The following is a 23,119-nucleotide window of genomic DNA, read 5'->3' as shown; positions in this document are numbered from 1 at the left end:
TTACTATTTCAGAAATTCAAGAAAGTACTAGCAAGGAAACTGGGCAGATAAACCAGAGAGATACAGTAAAATTATGTTGGCTTTTGTGAGATAATAGAAAATATGTATGTTTATGTCCACCCCCAATTCCTGGCACAGGACTCCTGAAACCTTGTAATTTCCTCAAGTTATTTCCTGGATGGCAAGAGTGTTTTTTGCTCTAAAGAGGAAACCCTGAATGGGCTCCTGGATGAGGGCTAGGCATTAAATACACCAAGTCATGATTAGCAGCAAGGAATCTTCAGCCCCAGTCCCCCATTTTCTGGAGAAGGGCGAAGGACTTCTTGATCAATTGTGCCTATGTGAGGAAGTCTCCATAAAATCCTACTAGTAGGAGATTCCCAGAGACTCCATGTTGGCAAACAAATCCACACAGGAAGGGTGATACATCCCTACTTGATGGGAACAGAAGCTCCTACACTTGGGACCCTCTCAGACTTTGCCCTATGGATTTTTTCATCTAGCTATTCACCTGTACCCTTTATCATATCCTTTAATATATTGGTAAATGTAAGTAAATGTTTTTATGAAGTCTGTGAGCCACCCTAACAAATTAATTGAACCTGAAGAGGGATCATGGGGATCTCCAATTTATAGCCAAATTAGACAGAAGCTATGGATAACCTAGGAATCTACTACTAATGATTGGCATCTGAAGTAGAGTAGAAGCAGTCTTGTGGAACTGAGCCCTCATACTGTGAGATCTGACACTATCACCAGGTAGATAGTATCAGAATTGAGTTAAATTGTAGGACACTCAACTGGTGTCATAAATTGCTTGATGGGGGAAAAACTCCACATGTTTGGTGACCATAAATGAAGTTGAGTGTTATGAGTGTGACAGAAGTGTGAAAGAAAAGAAGACACACATAAAAGACACAGGAGGAAAACTGAGTTTCCCCATTACACCTTTGCAGAAAGTATTGAGATTCAGCCGATATTATCTAAACAAATAATGTCATATATCTGAGATTCAATTTTCTCATTGTAAGTTTGGGGTAAAAATAATATCTACCTCAAAGATTGTTGTAATCTTTAAGGGAGATAAAATTAACAATAATTACCCAGCACAATATTTGGTATGTGACATACACTCAATAGATCATAATTAAAGGCAATTCTACTTTGTCTCTCCTCAGTTTCTGGGCAGACAATGACTTTGATAAACTAACTTTAAATTATAGGAAAAGTGTGTGCTTCCTGGATTCTGGTAGAATCAGAGGGTAAGAAAGCTATTAGAGACAGAGAAGGGGGGCTGAGGGGAGTTATCCTGTCTTCTAAAGGGATAAATTGGCTCAGTCTACTCATTATAACAATTATTATTAGACAACCTTCATGATAATTTCTAATTCACAGGACAATCCTACATGGTTGGCATTAATAGCCTCATTTTATAGATGACGAAACTGATGTTTGGTGAGTTCCAGTGTCTTGCCCATGATAATAAAATTAGGAAGAAGAAGATGTAGGATTTGGACCCAAATCAGCCTGGTCCCCATGCCTATTCACAGGACACCACAAATTTCCTTTACTGATCTATTTATTTCTGGATTATTTGTTAATATTTATTTCCTCCTTCTGACCCATAAGATCCATGAAGAAAGACCAATCTTTTCTGGTTTTGCCCATCCTTGTATCTTTGGTGCCAAGCTTAGTGCTGAATTCATAGTAGAAACTATGAATAATTGATGAATATTAATTGAATAAAAACAAAGATGAATAAATGATAAAAGTGACCAAAACCACATCAGTGTGGTTCATTAGGACACTTTATTAACACGCTGGAAGATGGTCAGAATAATATATCAATCTACTAATTCTAGAATTTCTCGTTTTAAAACATCTTATGGTTTGTTTTTTGTTTTGTTTTGTTTGCTTTAGTGTAGTGGACACTCAAGGCTATGTTAGTTTCAGGTGTACAACATAGTGATTCAGCTTCTTTATACATTATGTTGTGTTCACCATTTGTCACGATGCAGTGCTATTACAATACCATTGACTGTATTCCCCATGCTGTGTCTTTCGTCCCCATGACTTATTCATCCATAACTGGAAGCTGATCTCTCCCTCTCCCCTTCACCCATTTTGCCCCTCCTCACACACCTCCTCCCTCTGGCAACCATCAGTTTGTTCTCTGTGTTTATAGGTCTGATTCTGCTTTTTGTTTGTTTGTTTATTCATTTTTTTTAGATTCCACATATGAATGAAATCATACTATATTTGTCTTGACAGTTGAACCATCCTATGTTTGAAATACTACGGCTGTGAAGTTCTCCTATTTAGAACTAAGTGTTCTAACCGCTTCACACAGCATAACGTGTCAGAGAGAAGCTCTATTTCAACCATCACCACCGTCTCCTGCCCCTGGAAATGTAACTTATTAATGCAAAACCGAACCCGTGGTTCATTTTATTAAGAGATATGTTTCTGAATTTTTCCATTCCATGACTGTTATACTAAACCTACTTTGTGTGAACAACCACAAAAAGACTAATTCATTTTTCTTAAATGAAAAGTTTTTGAATCTGTGTGCTCAGATCTGCGTTCTCTCCATCTTTTTCTCCACATAATATGGCAGAGGGTCAGGTTCATTAAGCTTCGAGAATATGGAGGAATTAATATGGATTCACAGTCCTCCTTAATGACAGAATTCTTGATTTAAGACTAATCAAGGAAAGAAAATGAACGCTGTGCATAGCGTATATAGATTGGTAGTAAAACTATATAAATCATGCAAAGAGACGACTGCCTATTGGGGAAAATTTTTCAACATCAATGGACAATTTCCCATTTTCCCATCACACAGTTCATAGAACCAAGATCCTTCTTCAGAGTCTATGCTGCTGATTTGGGGTAGAATGTAATTTCCCTTTCAATTTTCAATTGCCACTGAGTTGCCCTTGGCATTTTGCAGAGCAACAAAGTTGTATATGACCTTTTTGAGCGCTACTCAGCTACTGGGACCCCAAAATGTCAAGTGCTCTCAGAAATTTTCCACTTGCAATTCATTTGTACTTGAAATTGATCACATACAATGTAATTGAAATGCAAACAGAAAAAAAGACCTTATAGACTCTCTTAGGAAAATTAATCCATATCATTCATTGTGTATGTGAGAGAACAGAATGGTCTCTGTTCTCATTAGTGAAGAAATGTGGTCAAGTGGATTAAAGTAGGCCTTACGTCAAGTGCCTTGGATCCTACTCACTGGCTTGGTGACCTTTTTCAAGCCACTTAGCTCCAGGACTTCATATGTATATCACAGGCACTCTCAGGACAGAGGGACATATTTATCATTCTGTTTGTAAGCCCAGTGCCCCTGTATGCCCCTGTGATTCTCTGCCTCTCCCCTTTCCTTGACAGGGTGCTGGTAGAGCTCTGCAAAGGAACAGTTGTTCAAACCTGTGCTCACACTGTCCTTCAGAGGGAATCGAGCCTGCCTGTGTAACCCAGGTGTTTTGATTTGCTCTTTCCATCCTTCTCACAGTGACACATCACAGAAACATTGAATGAAACCTAAGAAGGGCTTTGCTAAACATCTGCTAAGAGTGTTGGCATAATAATGAGGCGCTCTTCCAGCCTCCTCTTCAGAAATTCAATTCCTGTATGTTAGTGAATGGAGAAAGAGGCAGTAATCAACTACGGTGTGAATTGACATGAAAAGGTTTATATTACATGTGAAAAAAAATGCAAATATTGTCAAGCACTTAGATTTTCATTCAAAAGCAGGATGAAATCTGGCCTTTTTCCCCTTAACTTTTGATGCTTATAGAGACTCTTAAATATCTCTTTAGTAAGAAGTTTAATTGACCTAGAAAAGTAGTTTGTAACTGGTGGCGATTTGCTTCCCAGAAGACATTTGGCAGTGTTTAGGTACATTTTCAGTTGTCACCCCTGGGACGGTACTAATGACTAGTGGGTAAAGGCCAGAGATGCCACTATACCTAATACTTATAGAGCACAGGAAAGGCCCCATCACAAAGAATTAGTCCAAAATGTCCACGGTGCCAAGGTTGAGAAACCATGTAATGGATTGTTTCCATTGTTGAGACAAAGTAAACATCGGAATACTTCAGGGAAGGGCCGTTTGAACATAAAATCACAGATGCCGAATAGCTATCCACACAAATTGTCTTTTTTTCTTACTTTAGATTTCGTAAATGCACAATATTTTTCATCAGCATTTTGAGTGTGTGCATCTTTCTCCCTCTAAATGTATAGTAGGTGGAGAAAAATGAGAAAATTGGCACACTGAGAAGAGCATCCTCTGAGGGACCAGAAGCATGGTAGAATGAAATTCATGAAGATTGTGAAACTAGATGAAAGGGAAGTAGAATCATGACTTAGCCACTTAAAAGCTGTGTGACTTTGTGCAAGTTACATCACCTTGTTTCATTTGGTGAAAAAAAAAGAATGCTAAAACCTCCTTCATAGAGTTTTCATGGGAATTGAAACAACACATGAATAGTAGCTAGCACAAAGTAGGATGCAAAAATGGTAATCGCTGTGATGAAAGGTATTCTGTAGACACAGAGGTGAGACAGGGTCAGCTCTTCGCAGGTGATATACCTTTGGCTTTTTACCTTGGGTTTCATATGCCAATATCTCATCTTGCATGACTTTTCCAAGTTATTTATTAACTATCCATAATGAACACCACATTGCACAAATGGGACAGCCCCGTCCTCTTAGAATTTTCAGTCTGCATTTCTCTAATCGGAGTCTTAAGAGCGGAATTAGCATTTAATGCCTGTTCAAAGTGAGTGTGACCAGATCCTATTGGTTACCTCCTAAGATAGCAACATTTCCTCATATAGGTATAAAAAGAGAGGCCAGAGAAGTTATTTCTGGCAATCACCAAGCTTGAACCAAAAGGTGAACTCATCATAATTTCTAAAGTATTACAGTGGCTTCTCAACAACCCAAAGCACTTCTCTGCAAAACAAAGGAAAATTACTAAGGATGTTACTAGAGTGATGTCTTCACTTGTATCATTATTGAATACAAATGGTCAAAAAAAAAAAAAATTAGGCAGTGAACCCAAATGAAATCATATGGGAGGAGACAAACCCCCAGCTTAGTGCTATGCAAGCAGCCTGGTAACAGGAGGAAGAAGGATCTGCCTGCTCGGTGGTGGGTTGGAGATCTTGCTAATAAACTCATTGCAATGGCCTCAAGCTCTAATTACACAGAATTCCACAAACCAACTGCTCTCTCTCCCTCTGAATGTCTCAACTTCCTGGATAAGAAACATTTCTAGAATAGAAATTATCTGATTTGCATCAAAAGGAATAAATATGCAAATAAAAACAGTTTGCATTCAACTCTAGTAAAAACTAAATTCCTTAGAAATAGAAAAAAATAATTTATAGTAATATTTCCTAGTTTGGGAGAAGATTTTTATGGGAACATGCCTATTAGACTTAGTTTCCATTACAAATTGGAAAGACAATTCATGCCTTCTCCTTAGGAGAAAATTGATATTGCCATTGAATTAGAATATTTATGCCATCTTCCATCTGATAGTTATGTGATTTCCAACTTTCCTTCTCTACCAATCTCAGAAGTAAGCCTCCTGTGTGCTGGTTGACCTCAGTGACCTCCTGTGTGCTGGTTGACCATTTGTAGATTCTCCTTTTAAAACAGGTCGCGACTCCTGACTATATACATCTCCCAGGCCATAAATTGCTTTTGTGTGGAAGACCTTCATAGTATGTGGCTGATGTGACTCTCTGTAGCCATTCCCACCCTAATGTGCCTAGTCAAATGTAGTGACCTGTGTTTGATAAATTTGTTCAAATTAATAACCTGTAGCTATTGCTAGCTGAATGAAATGGTGGTTTTAAGCCAATTGGAGTGCTCAATCCATCTTGGTCAATTTGCAAAGAAGCTATATCTCTCCTCTGAGCTTCAGTTTGATTAGCCAACGTGACTACTTATTGGATTAGAACGTTCTGCTAACTTGTTTTTGCTGGTTAGACAAGGGGGTTGTTTATAGTCATTCTACCTTTTTGTGATTAACTTTCCCAGGGTGTAAAGTTGAGGTAACAAGGTGGGAAGAGTAAGGCTAAGGGGGTCAGATGACCACCCTCACTGACCTCCTTGATTCTCATTTCTATCCCCTCTCCTCAGTAGGTACTAATGACACCTTTGACCTTTGCTTAAATGAATACATCAAAATGGAGGACAGCATAGAAACTATGACTGGATCTTATTTGCCTTTGCATCTTTAGGACCTAGCACTGTAGTTGATTACACAGTAGCAACCTATTGAAACGTTGTTGAATGAATAATAAACACACTGCTGCTACCTGTGCGGTGACATTCCCTGAGAACCCAGAGCACAATACAAGTCTGCATATTTTTTATAGCAAGTCTCTAGTTTCAAGAATAATCTTCAGTGATAGCTCTAAACATTTTATGTTGCACTAACAGGCATGGAATATCAAGGGGTTTGTTGTTCGTAAGTCACATCTTTATGGACGCGTTTGGCTATTGCACAGACTTTGCATTACCTTAGCCACTTACAAAGTAATTCCAAGTAAGTTTTGTCAGATGTTTTAGGAGAGTGGCTTTGGAAGGGTCCCTTTGTTTGAAACAGGCCACAAATGAAGTTGACATGAAGAATGTTCTTACAGAAGCAACCTGGGAAGACAAATAGCGCCAATGAATTCGTTATATTTCACCTTCTCCTCCTCCTCTGTTCTGATAGTTCTACTTTGCTTAATGTTTTGAATATTTAATACTATGCTAATTTTCTCCATTTAGTGTCATTTCTATTCTTGAGAAAATTTTATAGAAGTTGTTCCTCCAATATTTAAAATAAATGGAGGTGGTATTTGGGACATTTGCATTGTTTGAGATTATTTTGAACCTCAAAAATTGTTTTTCTTTCTCTATGAACTTTTTTTAATGTTTAAAGGTGGTGACAACTACTAATAATGTAGTCATTTTCCTTTCTTCTCAAGTTCCAATTTTAGGTAGGAAAGAAAAATAAGATTTCACTGGGGTAGAGTCATCAAAGTTGATGTATGTCATAATTGCCTTAATAGCATTTTTTTGAACATTGATGCAGTAAAATATGGTAAAAAAAAAAATGTACCCTCTAAGAATTCAAACACATAAGGACAGGATCACCTCCATATATTATTTAAAAAATAGCCTTGGTCTGTGATTTAACTGTCTAGTTTTTCTATTACTCTAAGCCCTTGAGACACATAATCTCTTCCTCAAAACAGAGCCTCCTATTTTAATTCATACTTAAGAATTTATTCAGGACGAATGGGCCTAGAATGATTTGGGAAGTAAGAATTGGTAGCATCTTAGAATGTCAGAGTTGAGTGAGACATCAGAGATCATCTGTCTGAACTCTGCCTTTATCAGCAATGAAATAAAGCCTCAGGAGGAGAAAGCCATTTCCCCATGTCACACATATTATTAGCATTAAGACAAAACTATGCCCCTTTCACTGTGTCAAATTGGTTAACATTCTGGCATACAGGATGTTGTTTTTGTTTTTTGTTTTTCAATTTCTGTATATTTACAACAGACTCTCGTGTTATTCACCACAAATCTTGTACAAAAATATGTACTTTCGTATAGAACGCTGAGTGACCCATGACCTGATGTTCAATTCTCACGATACCATGGATTGTGTATTTACCTCTGATAAATAAAGGTTTGCGTGAGTGAACATGGTAAACAAAAAACGTGTAAAGCTTTTTAGAACAAAGGCTTTACTGGTAAATTTAGAATGTTTTAGCTAATATTAACTGTAAAAAAAGAAAGATTCACGAATTCTTGTCCTTAAACTAACAGAGTATATTTCCTTGTGATGCATGTTTGAGTCAGTGATCGTTTTGATGGACTAGCTCTTTCTTCAAGAAACAAGTTAATGTAGGCCTTTTTCCAAGATGACCTCATATTCAAAAACACCTCCTATCTTCCACAGCAATGAGAAAATGGTGTGTTTGGCAAAGTGCTAATTGCTAAGTGAGTCTCTGTAAGGAACTGAGGCTTGTCTGTAGGTGGTAGGAAGGGACCAGTTGAAATGGGTGCAGCTGGAGGTGACTTAAAAGGGAATTGCAAAGGAGATTATCCAGGTAGAAAGGGCCTTTGTAGTGTGGGGTGTGACATACACCCTGCTTTTAAAAAGTTCTGTTATCAGCACTTTGATAACCATCCTGCTCAGACACCCTGCTCCCCTTCCAATGTTCCCTCAGATCCCTGGCTCTCCCAACTGTAAGCCCTGGTGAAATCTCAACAATAAATAAATATGCTGTTTATAACTCTTAGACTAGAAACTCAGAGTGTAACGTTTACGATAGTTCACAAACGCCAGGCATCTGTTGTCAGCAGAACAACATAGAGGATGTAACAATTAATGCCAAAACTCTGGGAAAACGAATTCCATTTCCGAGTACTCCGTAGCTCTAAAATTCAGCAGAATTGTTAAAACTGATCAATTAATGTACTTTTTATTTGGAGAATTTGTTGTCTGAATCTATCCTTGGATTCAGATTATTTTCCATATTAATGATGCCATACTACAGCTCCTTTGTCTTAGACAGTTTTAGTTATTATCTTCACAATATTGGCTAAAAAAATCACAAAGACTCTGCCTGTTATTAAAATTTCAAAAGTGTTTCATTTTTGCAAGACTTTTTAGAACTAGCCAATGGGAAAAAAATCAAGCATCACTTGTAAAAATTTTTCTAATATCCTAAAATATATTCACACACCATATATCCATCATTATATTTAAGGAAAAATATAAACCACATACCCAGAACTTGCCATTAAGTTATACTTAGCATGTTTTCCAAATCCTAACAAGGCAGAAAATTGGTTTTCAACCAGAAATGTTATTATATGTGTATAATTTTTCTTAAACACATCATGCTTTGAAAATATATTTGCTTTTCCTCTTTGAAAGAGGATAGTAGAGCCGAATAGTCTTTCTCTTGACAATAGCTGGCAAACGATATATGCTTAAAAAATGCTTTTTGGTGTGGTATGAATTTTGGTGTGGATTAAATGCAGGTATGACCTTGAGAATAGATTGGCTTAAAGAATTTTAAAACCGGGGCACCTGGGTGGCTCAGTTGGTTAAGCACCAACTTTCACTTATGTCATGATCTCACGGTTCATGGGTTCGAGCCCTGCATCCAGCTCTGTGCTGACATCTCAGAGCCTGGAACCTGCTTCAGATTCTGTGTCTCCCTCTCTCTCTGTGCCCTACCCCCACTCGCACTCTGTGTGTGTCTCTCTCTCAAAAATAAACATTAAAAATTTTTAAAAAAAAAAAAAGATAAGGATATAAAACAACTCCTGGGATGCATCTTCCAACCAGAGTGGTCAAGCACTGTCCAGCTGGACCACTCCCACTGTCACTTGCCTCCACTCCATTGTCCCAGGAAATCCTGATGAGCTGCTAAGAATGAGACACAGTGTGCTGGAAATGCTCAAAGTTTCCTTTGAATCCCCTCCCTCCAGCTCCTTCTTTATCTTTAAAGGGAAATAGTTATGGAAGAGAAGAGACAGCAGTGCTATGGAGAACCAAGCAACAGATTGCAGTTAAAGGCTTGAGGCTCTAAATCACATTTCTACTAACAACAGTTCTGGGATTATTGTAAAATTACTTAGCCCTTTTACGAGTTAGTAAAACTTCCCCTTCCCTCATCTTTAAACATATGAGGTTGGTGTAAATTTCCAAGTCCTCTTGCAGTTCCCAGACCCTGTAATTCAGACTCCCCATAAAAAATAAATGGAACAAACCCTGGGATGTTCAATTTTCTAACGTCAAGTTGTAAAGGGTATAGACTTTTTCACTAACAAATGCCAGAGTTATACGGAACTTTGTGGGTGCTCAATAGATATTAAACAATCAATTTTATCTTTCTCTGCAAAATGAGGTGAGTAATGCTGACTTGTCTCACGGAATTTCGTGTGAGAAATAATAAACGAGAACAAAGCACTTTTCAGATAATGAAGTAATTCGAATAAGCCGCTTTAATATCTGAGGTCTAGCTAGGTGATGCAAGAATAAAGTGTCTTTTTTTATTATTACATCTGTGAGATACAGCAGTCTTTTCATCTGTTTAAGAAGAAACAGTCATTATCCTTGCTTATCACCAAAAGTCAGCATGAGTAATTTCTGTGCAAATGGGATTTCTCATGTGATTTTAACATTTATCATTTTTAGCACACCGCACCTTTTATCTTTGCCTGATATCAAAATGGAATCATGTCTTGATTTAAGTAGTTTAACGAGGTGTTCCATCAGCATTGCACTATTCTGCCTAAAGAAAATGCTTTCTGAAATGACTGATAAGCTGCACAAATGAGAAAATTGTAAATTTAATAATCCTCCTACTCAAAATAATACAATCCAAGAATTGCTGCTAAGGAAAATGAAGTATCGTGTTCTGGTTTCCTGGAGAATTCCACGCTCTGTTCTTTTTTATGTTTGTGTTCTATAAATATTATGCGCTATTTTTTTTTACAGTGTTTCAACAAAAGACAGCCAGAAGACAATCTGATGGTGACAGGTTCCACGGTCCTAAGAGACAAGGTATTCACGTGAGCTTCAGTTTATTTAATAATCTCTAAGCAAGATCTAAAGAAGCCTTATGAATATTGAATAAAGTCTCCGAGGATAGAAGAAAATAATTGTAAAACAAACAATAGTAATAATAACTGTGTGCCTGATGAGTTTTACTCTTAAATTAGTGTCTTGCCCAAATATAATTTTGCCATAATAAGATTAATACAAGAAAATTATTGCAATTTATAAAGGCAAGAAACAGCCTTGTGAGAATGTTTGTGGTGATGTTGATGATGTTGTTAGCAGGGCTCTAGGAAGGTCAAGGAAGACAAATCCTCTAACATGCATGGGGACCATGCTTTTATAGGCCTTTAGAGAGAGTAGCCTCTGGAACGTAAATTGGGGGCAGTGGCGGACAGATGATTGATTCCGCAATGAAGGGAACCAGCGTGGGATGTCTGTACTCTGCACTGAACTCCATTCAAAGACGGTGCCCTTTTCTCACTATTCTCTTGCCTTCAGCACTTGATCCAGCATTTTGGAGAACACTTACTTGTCATGCAGAAAAGAGCTGAATACTGAAGGTATAGAGACATCACACACAGTGGAAAAATTTTCCTCTTGCTCTACAAAGAGGCAGCTGCCTCTGGTTTACCCTGACATCCGTGGTTCCTATTGAAAAGAGAAACTCTAGTGGGTTATTTATTGTGATCCTCCCCCCCACCCCCCCACCCCGATAATAAGGGCTTGGTTAAAGTTCAAAAGTGAGAAATGTAAAAGGTGACAGATGTAGGGGGCTGGCTCTGATCACCAGTGAGCACGTGCTGATGCTTTTAACCTCTGTCCAACCATTTTTCTCTAAACCTTTTCAGATATTTTCTTATTATACCATGAAATCCCAGGATAGTTAAAGACTAATCACTAATTCAGTAATAAGCAGTTTTGATCAGCTAGTATGTCCCATGGACTGGATGGTCATAAATATCCGAAAATAACTTCAGTCCAAACAGCATTGCCTTGAAATTGCTACCAGTGAATTATTGAGAGAGACATTAAAATAAAATCAAGAGGTTATCTCACAGCAGCCACTAAACACCCCCCTAGCCAGTTTCCTTTTGTGCCATGATAGAGATGGCTAGGCACTGACTGCACCAACTTCTAACACCACCAAGCTGTTAAATACACCACCTTGGAGTGTCTGGGTGGCTCAGTCAGTTAAGTGTGTTGTTACCTCTGCTCAGGTCATGATCTCGTGGCTCATGAGTTCAGGCTCCGCATTGGGCTCTGGGCTGTCAGCACAGAGCCCATTTCAGATCCTCTGGCTCCCTCTGTCTTTGCCCCCTCTCCCCCATGTCTCAAAACCAAATAAACATTAAAAAAAAAAATACACAACCTCAGTGGACTTGCTTCTAAGACAGCCATGGATTGTCTTCCTAACAAAGGTGTGTCCTTAAATGAGAGATCTTCATCCATCACTTCAAGTGGCATTTCCAATGGCAGCAAGGTTGTACTTAGATCATTCTCCCAATTAAGTACATGATGCTTGAATGCAGCACATAATAAAGCAGAATTTCTGGTCCTCCCTGAACCCATAGATACACTGCTAACAAATTTATATGCCAAAAAAAACCCTCTATTTGGCACTTTCCATTTCTAGTGATTCACTAATATGAGGGAAAAGATTATTCTTTTTAAGGTACCATTATCCTTCCACTGGACCTTTATACCTGTCTCAAGAAATAAGTGCAGAACTCCATATGAGATCATTGTACAAGGAGAATCAAACAGTTCCTTCAGGATTAACAAAGTAGAGATTATTCCTATCAGGACTCCCCCACATACCTCACAGCATTTGGGAAAGAATAAAGAGAAGGGGTGCTTTGAGCTCTTTAGGAGAATATTTCCCTGAAGCATTTTTAAATAAATTATCCAATTTTCATGTTTTAATTAAACGCTGTTGGAATGAAGGGGGAAACGTGAAGAAGGCCACCAGAGATGAAGGAAGCTGACAAATAGCAAAAATAATAAAAGATCCTTGGAATTCTTGCTCTTACCAGTTGTCCTCTGGCTTTCCCCTAGAGAGCAGCCTAAGGAAAAGCTGTAGTGTCCATGAAGCCTAAAAGAGACCAATCATTCTTCTATTGTATGAACAGAAAACTAGTCTCTTCTGTACCAGAAAAAAAGGGGACAGTGAAAGGAAACAAGAACCTAATTATAAAATATTTTATTGGATCAAATTCTGCCCATCTCTTGTTACCTAATTGGTTTCATCAAGGTCAACAATCACTAGATTTTTTTAAATGATTTTAGGGCGAGGATGCTGAAATTTTAATCAAATTTGGGATGAATTTTTTCTCTCTAGATATTTAAATCCAACTTATTGATAATATTTGAGATTAGTCACCTGAGACCAGTTTCCCTAGATCCCACCAACCGAGGACATCAGTAATTCTGCAGAACAGAAAAGAATATTGTTCTATTGCAAGGAGAAGAGGAACATTAAACCTCATAGAATGTTGGAAAACCTCCTTGATTACTGCAGTCTTCAGGGAAATCAGAATCTAGTAGGAGAAGAGATAATTAAGAATAATTGGGAAGATTTTAAAATTAAAGAATTAAGTACCCCAAAGGGTTTACTCTGTCCAACCATTTTTCTCTAAACCGTTTCAGATATTTATGACCATCCAGGCCATGGGACATACTAGGTGATCAAAACTGCTTATTACTGAATTAGTGATTACTCTTTAACTATCCTGGGATTTCATGGCCTAATAAGAAGAGCAGTACCTGCTTCGCCAAACAGAACAAAACAAAACAAAAAGCAAAAGGCCCTTTTCTGAAATGTTTGTCAGAATCAAGATTTTCTAAAGGGACTAAACAGGTTCTCTAAGGAAGGTTAAAGAAATTATTTAATTCTTTCACTATATGCTGGAAGAAAAAGGGATTACAAGAGCCAACTATTTTCCCTCTGAAATTATAAGTGTTTCAGATGCCCTACATTCAAGACTGCCAAGGGATTGCCAGGAAGTTACATTATTGCTAAGTCAAGGAATTTTCCTGAGGAACAGAAAAAATTAATTGGCACCATTTCCATGGAAACTTAACAGATTTCTTCAACTCAATTTTCACATCCTGAAAAAATATAAGGAAAATGGTGAGGATTTTGGCTCACAGATAAAAGTTTCCATCAAAATACAGTCTTAAAATCTGTATTCCTGAGTTGGTTTTGAAATTAGAAAAATGCCAGAGTGGTATCACAGAATATGCTGCTAGCACATTCCCCCTCTCTCAAAACTGAACTTCTCAGAGTGGTCAAGGGTTTATTCAGAGAGGCACCTGGGTGGCTCATTAGTTTACGCTCAGCTTAGGTCAACTTCAGCTCAGGTCATGATCTCACGGTTCGTGGGTTTGAGGCCTGCGTTGAGCTCTGTGCTGACAGCTCAGAGCCTGGAGCCTGCTTCAGATTCTGTGTCTCCCTCCCTCTCTGCCCCTCCCCCACTCATGCAGTCTCTCTCTCTCAAAAATGAATAAACATTTTAAAAAATTAAAAAAAAAACATTGCAAGCCAGAGAACTGAATTTTGTCAGTGGGTTTGAAGTTGATCAGAGTTTTGAAGGCTGAGTCATGTTAATGACACTCATAGAGGACTGATTGATAACCCTTACTTTCAATTTATTAAATCTATACTAGGGGAAGTTTCCTTCCCAGTGACTGGAATGCTTGGATTCATTAGGCCCCTACCAAAGAATAAAGTTTCTATGAAATAGTATTAGTAATTAGAAGACCACTAGGGAACGCGATCAAGTCAAAGAGGGCTGGAGGAATGTAAGGGCTGCTTCTTCAAAGACATGGAAATATCTGGTTAATTTTCCCGGCCTTAAAAATCATATAATAGTCTAGGATGCTCACATCTCCCAGACCTGTTACACCTTTTCTTTTCCCTCTGTTATATTTTTTTTCTTGGACTATGCCAAGGGGCCTTTTCTATCCTCACCAGAATCATCGGCATATCATTAGTGTAGTCTTACCTCAAATATGATATGTAGCAGCTAATGAGGTTTAGCACTCCTAACATTCTGAACTGCCTTCCTGTGACTGTGGGTCACATACACAGATCTCCTCAGTCACACAGTTAAATAATGAATCTCATCAAGAGTGTGCTATTGCTGTCACTCTGGGAAGGCAAACCATTTCTTTGGAAGATGGGGTCAGATGGGAGGTAGGGGGAACATGTCCATGCTAACTACCTGCCTATTTTCAGTGACTCCCAGCCCTTGATGAGCCTAAGAATCATTTGTGGAGCTTCTAAAATTTGGTTGCCTAAGTCCTACCTTAGACATGGCTAAAAATGGAACACATGAGAATAGTAATGAGCAACAATCTTAAAACCAACATGCCAAAGAGAAAATATAACCAAAAGAAACTTTTCTGAAGGCCACATTGTGGTCAAATTTGGCCACTAAGTGTGTTATATTTCAGAAATCATCTGCACAATATAATTTTAATTTTTGCCATGTTTAAACCATGCTTAATTTCAAATTTCAGGTAAAAACTCCAACCACTCCCTAGTATATTCCTGTATCATTTGCTACAAGACGACTTTTGCTGTTACCATTTATTATCATGCTTTCCATGTTTTCTTATATTTGAGACACATCCCTGTAGACTCATAATTCTATAAAAAGTGAAAAAATAAAAGGTGTATCAAGAGAATCATGTCAATAAAAACATGAAGGAAAGCATATTTATTTTGCATAATGAAAACTATTCACATGTGTTTAATACTCAGGCACTAAATCTTCTCTGCTCAGTAACTATCTGCCTAGCCCCTGGTATAGTCTCTGTCTGCCCACTGATTCTTCAATACAGACTGAAAAGTCATTATTGGCTGGCCTTTTCAGGGAGTGTGAATGCTCATGGGAAAGATATAGTCAGGGAACACATCTTGTTTGTGTTCTCCAAATGCCCAGTGCTGAAACAGTCTGATAAGTGTGAAATACCCAAACTTTCTGTAAGTAGGAGACCTGGAGAAATGGTGATATTGCCCTTAACATGGGGGAAACGAGAATGCTGGTCTCTGAGGAATTTTCACCAGGCTGTTTTTGCTAGCATTGGATATATTAAAAAGGAAAGACAGAGGATTATCAAAATGTGGTCATTTGTACTCCATAAAAGAATAATGGCCTCAGTTATCTTTTTCAGTATAATACATTTACATTTTCATAAAAATTTTGTTGTTGTTGTTGTTGTTGAAGTCAGACCTGGAAAAACTTGTGTAATAACTGAGTTCTTGCCTGCTTTTGGAGATGTGTCAATAGCCCACAGTAAAAAGTGAGGAGGAGGGATTTAATGTTATACTTTGCATCCTGAGACCACCAAATAAAGCTCTGTGGTGGAAGGATCACATGGGCAAGAAGAATTCGTATAGTAATTGATGCCGGGAGTTAGTTGCTTACAGACCTATCAGTACACAGCGCCAAGGGATTATGTTTCACCTGTGTATGACAAAGCTGCCCTAACAAATGTGCTAAACCCTGGGATCCTGAGTTGTGAACTGCAGTGACCAATGTCCTCTGCAACCTAGAGCAGAGAACAAAATCTGAGTGAACACAAGGAATAGAAGCAAAGGATAAATAAACACTAAATCTCCTGGTGAACATGATTCTATAGATATGTTCTCTTTCAAGAAGGACTGAGGAAGAGAACAAATAATATGAGAACTTCAAAAACCACTCCAAGGAAAAGGCAAGGTAATTTATTCATGGAAGACTCAGGATAATTATACTTCTGTAAGTGATTTGTTTCATTAGTAAGATTGTCATATATCTTCTCACAAAGCACCATGCCATCAAAACGTAGATAATGGGAAATACACACACACACACACACACACACACACACAGAACATTTCAACTCACAATTTGTAATTCTTTTAATCTGAAGTTTTTACAAATATTTTAACTGTGTAGAAAATTGCTTTAAGGTAGTAACTGTAAAGAAGTATGGATTATTTTGAATTTTCATTTATTAAATTTAAGCTAAACTATTCAACTTTCAGGTTCAGTACCTGACACCTGTCAATAAGGAATTTTTCAGAAAAGTGTGAACTCACACACAAATTGAAAATATAGAGAAGAAACAGCAGTAGAAAGTCTGGGATGAAGGCCAGGCTAAGACGAAAGCAAAATATATGAAAGACATTTTAGGTGAGAGGGCAGGATGATATGAAATATATGACATGCAGAAAAGAGATCTAGTGACAAAAGGAAGTATGGTAAAAATAAAATAAGCTTAGAAGCTAAAATTTCAGCAGCAAGTTAAAATCCACACTGGTCACAACAAAAACACCTGATGGTGGATAAAAATCAAGTTATTGAAGTTGAGAACATAATTGGAGAAGAGTTTGTTCTCAATACATAGATAGACCAGAAACAATCAGAAGAAATGGAGAAGAGAGATCCAACTCACGTATAATAGATTTGTTTGTTTTAAATAGAATACAGAATGCAGTCAATGGCATAGCTAAACAAAGCTTTATAGAACAAGGATGTGGGGCTCAATATAGGTTAACTGTGACCCATAAAACAATAAGGAAATTTAAAAGCACCCTCGCAAATCTTTTTAATTATAAAGATGAAGAAACAATCCTAAAGTATTGAGAAGATATGTTAACTTAGATTTTCTATTTAAAAAGAATCAAAATCAGGGGCGCCTGGGTGGCTCAGTCAGTTGAGCGTCCAACTTCAGCCCAGGTCATGATCTCATGGTTGACCAGTTTGGGCCCAGCATCAGACTCTGTGCTGACACCTCAGAGCCTGGAGCCTGCTTCGGATTCTGTGTCTCCCTCTCTCTCTGCCACTCCCCCCACTCATGCTCTGTCTCTCTGTCTCAAAAATAAATATAAACATTAAAAAAAACTTTTTAAAATCAAAATCAGTTTTAAAAAAACAGAGAATCTGTGTAACAAAAATATGAGATAACGGATTACACAGTTTATTAGGAAAATATTGCAGCTTAAGAAGTTTATCTTTAGTGTGGTATTTCATGCCTGTAAGGAGAAAACAAATGCAGCTTTTGGATAACCAAGGTTTTAGAAAAATTAGAATTTCTATGTCATGAAAGTATTACCCGAAATATATTATGAATAAATAAGAGACTAAGCAAAATAAAAAGCTTAAAGAGAACTTATGGTATCAAAGAATTTGTGGTGAATAATGAATTCAATAAAACATGGAATTGCATTTAAATAATTATTGTAGGGTTGCCTGGGTGGCTGAGTCAGGTGAGCATCTGACTTCGGCTCAGGTCATGATCTCACTGTTCATGAGTTCGAGGCCCTCATCAGGCTCTCTGCTTTCAGCACAGAACCGCTTGGGATCCTCTGTTTCCCTCACTCTCTGCTCCATCCCTACTCTCTCTCACACACGTGCTCTCTCGCTCTCTCTCTCTCTCTCTCTCAAAAATAAATAAAAATGTAAATAATTCCTGTAAATATACTTTAAAAATGTGAATGTAAATGCTGGTGATAAAAAATATGTAATGCAACAAATCATAACCTGAATTCGATGCTCAAATAATATAAAATGGTCTAGGCGCCTGGGTGGCGCAGTCGGTTAAGCGTCCGACTTCAGCCAGGTCACGATCTCACGGTCCGTGAGTTCGAGCCCCGCGTCAGGCTCTGGGCTGATGGCTCGGAGCCTGGAGCCTGTTTCCGATTCTGTGTCTCCCTCTCTCTCTGCCCCTCCCCCGTTCATGCTCTGTCTCTCTCTGTCCCAAAAAAAATAAATAAAAAACGTTAAAAAAAAAAAAAATATATATATATATAAAATGGTCTAGGAACTAGAAGAAAATACAAAACTAAAATCATGCCCTTTCCTTCATGACTTAGTAACCAAAAATATATAAGATAAATTATATCTCTGAAATTTATTTTAAAAGAAAATATGTACTTTCCAAATCACTTCATATTGCATGTGTGTATATAGATATATGTGTGTATATACAGATATAGATAGATAGATAGATAGATAGATAGATAGATAGATATACACACATATGTTATGTAGTCTTTGTAACAAAAGTCAGAAACTAGTATTTTTAGTATGTGGAAAATTATTAAGAGGAAACACAGGGGTAAGAGAATACTGGCTAAGTTGGCCTAACAGGGCTCTTGCTGAAGGCAGGGCAAGGTGATCAGATATCACCTAGGGGGCGATGGAAGGTCAAGGAACCCAATCAGATACTGAAGGTAACCAGGTATCAAGGGTGGGGGACCCTGACTAAACAAACTTAGAAGATTCTTATGAAAATTGAGCAATAGGAAGACAGACAGGCAAGTACAAAAGGTGAAGCCTCATTGGAAAGAGGTCTCAGAGGAGCCAAACTCAAGTTAAGTCAAGGGAGGAGTTCTGTCAATATGCAGCCCTAATTTCAAGAGATGTAGATACTTTGCCTGGAACTTACCAATAATTCAACACTCCAGGTCTCTCCTAATTTACCCATGTGCCCCAGAGTTAATTTACTTGCCAGTTCCCTAGCTGTAGAACAAAAAATAACTTCAGATTTAAATCTTGGTCGCTGGGTGTCTCAGTTTCATTACCGACAGATTCTTTCCAATTACTCACAAAATAATATGGCAAGATGATACAGTATGGTATGCCATTGGTATAGTGTATCTGCCATGGCTTGGAATGGTATGTATTCCATGGGAAAGCCTATTAGCAGAATGGGAGAGAGTTTCTTACTGCAAAAACCATATCCTGTATCATCACAGAAAGCTGGAAGTTAAGAATCACAGAAATTCCAGAAAAAAGTAATCTCTGATACCATCACAATAGAACAACTTGTGTCATCTTAAGATAATTTCCTTCCATGCTTTATCTTATGAAAAACATTTATATCATTAACATTTTACTGTATATACAAATTAATATCCTGCTTTTGTACTTATTGTGATATGATAAGCACTTTCTATATTGCCACATGATCTTTTTAATTATTGTTATTATTTTAATGATCACTTAGTATTTGTTAAGTAAATATTTCATACTTTAAATTCTTTGTTATTGGGCAATCAAGTTGTTTCCTATCAAATTTTCAGTAAAAAAATGTTCTTCTACCCAGTCACTCAGTAATAGAAATAATTTTAATGAAAAGCTCAATTTTCTCTCTTACCTAATCTGAAGATTCATACACTCACCAGAACAGTGTTATTTGATGTTTATATGAGTGATATTTGATTAAATAGAAAATCTTGTAAAAAGAAACTGATCCAAAAAAAACTAAAACTCTAGAAACTGTAGTTTATCTTGAAGTTTTTACACTAAGAGACCAAAAGTCTGCAATATGTACAGTTAGCAATCTGGCAAACCCGTTTCAACAAAAATTACATTAACCTCATACTAACTTTTCTGAAGATAAACTAATAATAAATATAAAATGGAGGAGGAAAGAAAAAACCTTCCATCCCCCATAAAACAGTGATCTAAGTGCATTAAAGCAATTTTGCACACCCTACTAAAAATTACAGGTTGCACGTTTTGGTTTAACTAGTCTGCCCTTGGGAAGAAAGATGATTTAAGTGCCTAAATCATTTTGTTTTGCAACTTGTCATAGCTAATGGCGGGGGGGTAGTAAGTAAAAGCTGAAGTATGTAAACTTGGTCTAATTATAAACAGCTCACTTCCAGAACTTCATCTGTCTAGAACTGATACTCTTAACTTTCATTCTTTTGTTCTCTCTGCACAACCACACAAGACTGAACTCTGTCCCCCCAAAAGTCATCTTACTTACTTTTTAGTAGTGAAAATTTGAAAGGTGAAGGGTAATTGAAATGAATATTGTTTGTTGTTGTTGTTTATTTTTTATTTATTTTTGATAGAGACAGAGCACAAGTAGGGGAGGGGCAGAGAGAGAGGGAGACACAGAATCTGAAGCAGGCTCCAGGCTCCAAGCTGTCAGCACAGAGCCCGATGTGAGGCTCGAACACACAAACCGCGAGATCATGACCCGAGCCCAAGTCGGACGCTTAACCGACTGAGCCACCCAGGCGCCCCTGAAATGAATATTGTTAAGACGATTCAGTAGTTTCTGAATTTAGCTATACCTGCACATATAGCAAAACAAGCTGGTACAGTTTTCCAGGAAGACTTTCCTTGAGATAACTAAAACAAAAGAGAAAATCCAGCTGCATGGGTTACTTGAGATAAAAATGCATTCACACTTAGTCAAAGGGATGACAGAAGTGAGGTGCTAGTTAAATGTCTTAGCTATTAAATGATGGCTCTAAACGTCCGTACTCTGGCAGGAATGGCACATAGAATTCGTTTGCAAAACTGTACCTTATGAATTGGAGTGGATTGCAGAGGCCTATCAAAAGCAAATGGTATAAGAAGCAAGATCTCAATTGTTATCTGTGCTTTTGGCTACTGAACCAGTGAGCCCTCTGGCTGACTTGTGCTTCTCCAATTCTCCTGGGATTTCATGCTCCGTCATCCCTGAAGGAAAAGAGTTAGAGTGTAGAATCTGTTGACATCTTGTTAGTGCTGGGGGAAGAGGACTTCTGAAAGAAAAGACAGCCAAGAAAGCCCCCGTAGGAATCAAAATGATTGGCCGTGGAGCAGTTTTATGTGTATGCGAATCTTTTCAGAAAGGAACGGTCTCTGTGTCCCCATTTCAAGATTTCCTGCTAGAATCCTTCTCAAAACTGAGGATGCTACTAAAGGTCATTCCAGGACAACCCCAAGGTTCAAGTCCCCTTGAAATACTTAAAACCTGCTCTCAAGTACTTGAAAAGTCTGTTTTCCAGACTAACCAATCCAAACACTATCACCAAATCCTTAGTACTATAGAATTTGAATGCCCTTCCATTTCTAAGTCCTTGTCTGCCTGGTCTAGTGACAGTCTAGCTAGCCTATTTCTTTCTTGAAGATGGGCTCCGGGGAATGAGTGATTCTTCAGGGACAGTTCACCAGTACACAGCTAGATTGTCTATTCTCTCCTAGACTCTGTGAACATATTTCGATTTGATAGTGCATGAGACATAGACTGCTAAGGAGTTACCCGGTCCTTCTTGAGACAATACAAGAAATAGGTCGGACTTATTAGAAATGTATCAATAAGAAGGTACAAGCTCAACTAAGTTCTGCAGACATGGCAGCTAACACAAGTGTGATGCCACCCAGTGACCATAAAGAGGGATAAAGATTGGGATAGTCTGGAGAGCACATAGCATCCTTAAAGGCATGTAGCTTCTCTTATGTCTTTAAACATCATGTGGGACAAATAAAGCACTGACTTCACCCATGGTCTGTGGCTCAGGCTGATGTATGGTGTGGCATTAGCAGCCACACATGGAAAGTTGGACCACCCAATGTTCTGATTGTTCTGAGCAAAATAAACTCTTTTGGAAAGAAAGCAGTTCATTACAAAATGAGCGGCAATTGCCTATTTTAAATCTTTCAGGAATAAAGTTGCAAATGCTCCTAAAACTTTATAACACTTGGATGTTGGTTGAGATCTCTTTTCCAAAAGCTAATGTTTATTCCACATTTATTCCACAAATATTTATTATGGATAATAATGCTAATGTTTATTTAGCTTACCATTTGACAGGCACTATGCTAAGAACTTTGTGCACATTATTTAAAATAATCCTCACTAGGGTGTCTGGGCAGCTCAGTCAGTTAAGCATCTGGCTCCTGATTCCGGCTCAGGTCATGATCTCACTGTTTGTGAGTTCAAGCCCCATGTCAGGCTCTGTGCTGATAGCACAGAGCCTGATTGGGATTCTCTGTTTCCCTCCCTTTCTCTGTCTTCCCCTCCCCCACTCTCTCTCTTTCTCAAAATAAATAAATAACCTTAAAAAAATAATCCTCACAAAAAGAAAGTGAAATTGGTACTGCCCACAGCTAGTAAAATGCAGAACTTTGCTACTGTTCTTTATCTACCTGTCCCGTTTTCTGTTTCTTAGTGATGACACGCATTCTTTTTACCATAACCCTAGGTGACAGACACGACAATCCTTCAAAATGCATTAAAAATTTTGTACAGATTTATTCAGTGACTGCTTGTAGACTGGCAGGAATAAGAAACTCAACTGATTTGTTTTTAGAGTGTTTTTCCCCCCAATTGACATATATAGTCTTCTTGTTAAAACATCTTCCCCTCATATTGTAGACAGAGCTCGGCTGGAGAGTCAGGCCTTTTCCACTGTGAACTGCCTTGCTGCTGGGCAGGAAGAGCTCATCCTTCTTCAAGAGAAAGTCAAGAATGGGAAACTATCTGTGGATGAAGCCCTAGAGAAATTTAAACATTGGCAGATGGGAAAGACTGAACTGGAAATGATTCAGCAGGTAATAATGACCCCCGTCCTTTCTGGAACATTCACCTCACGGGCAGCGCCTGTCTGTAAATGCATAGTCTTTTTACAAGAAACAAGGTAACTATTTGTTTGATTTTAACTACCCACGGAAAAAAAAAATGTTTTCAAACTACCAATTAAATGGCTGCAAACATCCAGATTTCATGTTTCCA

The 23,119-nt window shown here is 37.9% G+C and overlaps 1 protein-coding gene across 1 annotated transcript in view; it reads left to right on the top strand.

Annotated features, from left to right (window-relative positions):
• BANK1 (B cell scaffold protein with ankyrin repeats 1) overlaps positions 1–23,119 on the top strand; it is a 309,831-nt gene that overhangs the window by 273,505 nt on the left and 13,207 nt on the right. The window contains exons 11-12 of the mRNA XM_058721799.1: positions 10,547–10,612; positions 22,763–22,938. Of these exons, the coding sequence (XP_058577782.1) occupies positions 10,547–10,612; positions 22,763–22,938 (242 nt within the window). The remainder of the gene's footprint in view (positions 1–10,546; positions 10,613–22,762; positions 22,939–23,119) is intronic.

The sequence above is a fragment of the Neofelis nebulosa genome, chromosome 3, assembly GCF_028018385.1.
Source record: "Neofelis nebulosa isolate mNeoNeb1 chromosome 3, mNeoNeb1.pri, whole genome shotgun sequence".
Taxonomy (NCBI): domain Eukaryota; kingdom Metazoa; phylum Chordata; class Mammalia; order Carnivora; family Felidae; genus Neofelis; species Neofelis nebulosa.
Note: the sequence above shows the minus strand (reverse complement) of the source record. Positions and strands in the feature narration are given on the sequence as shown.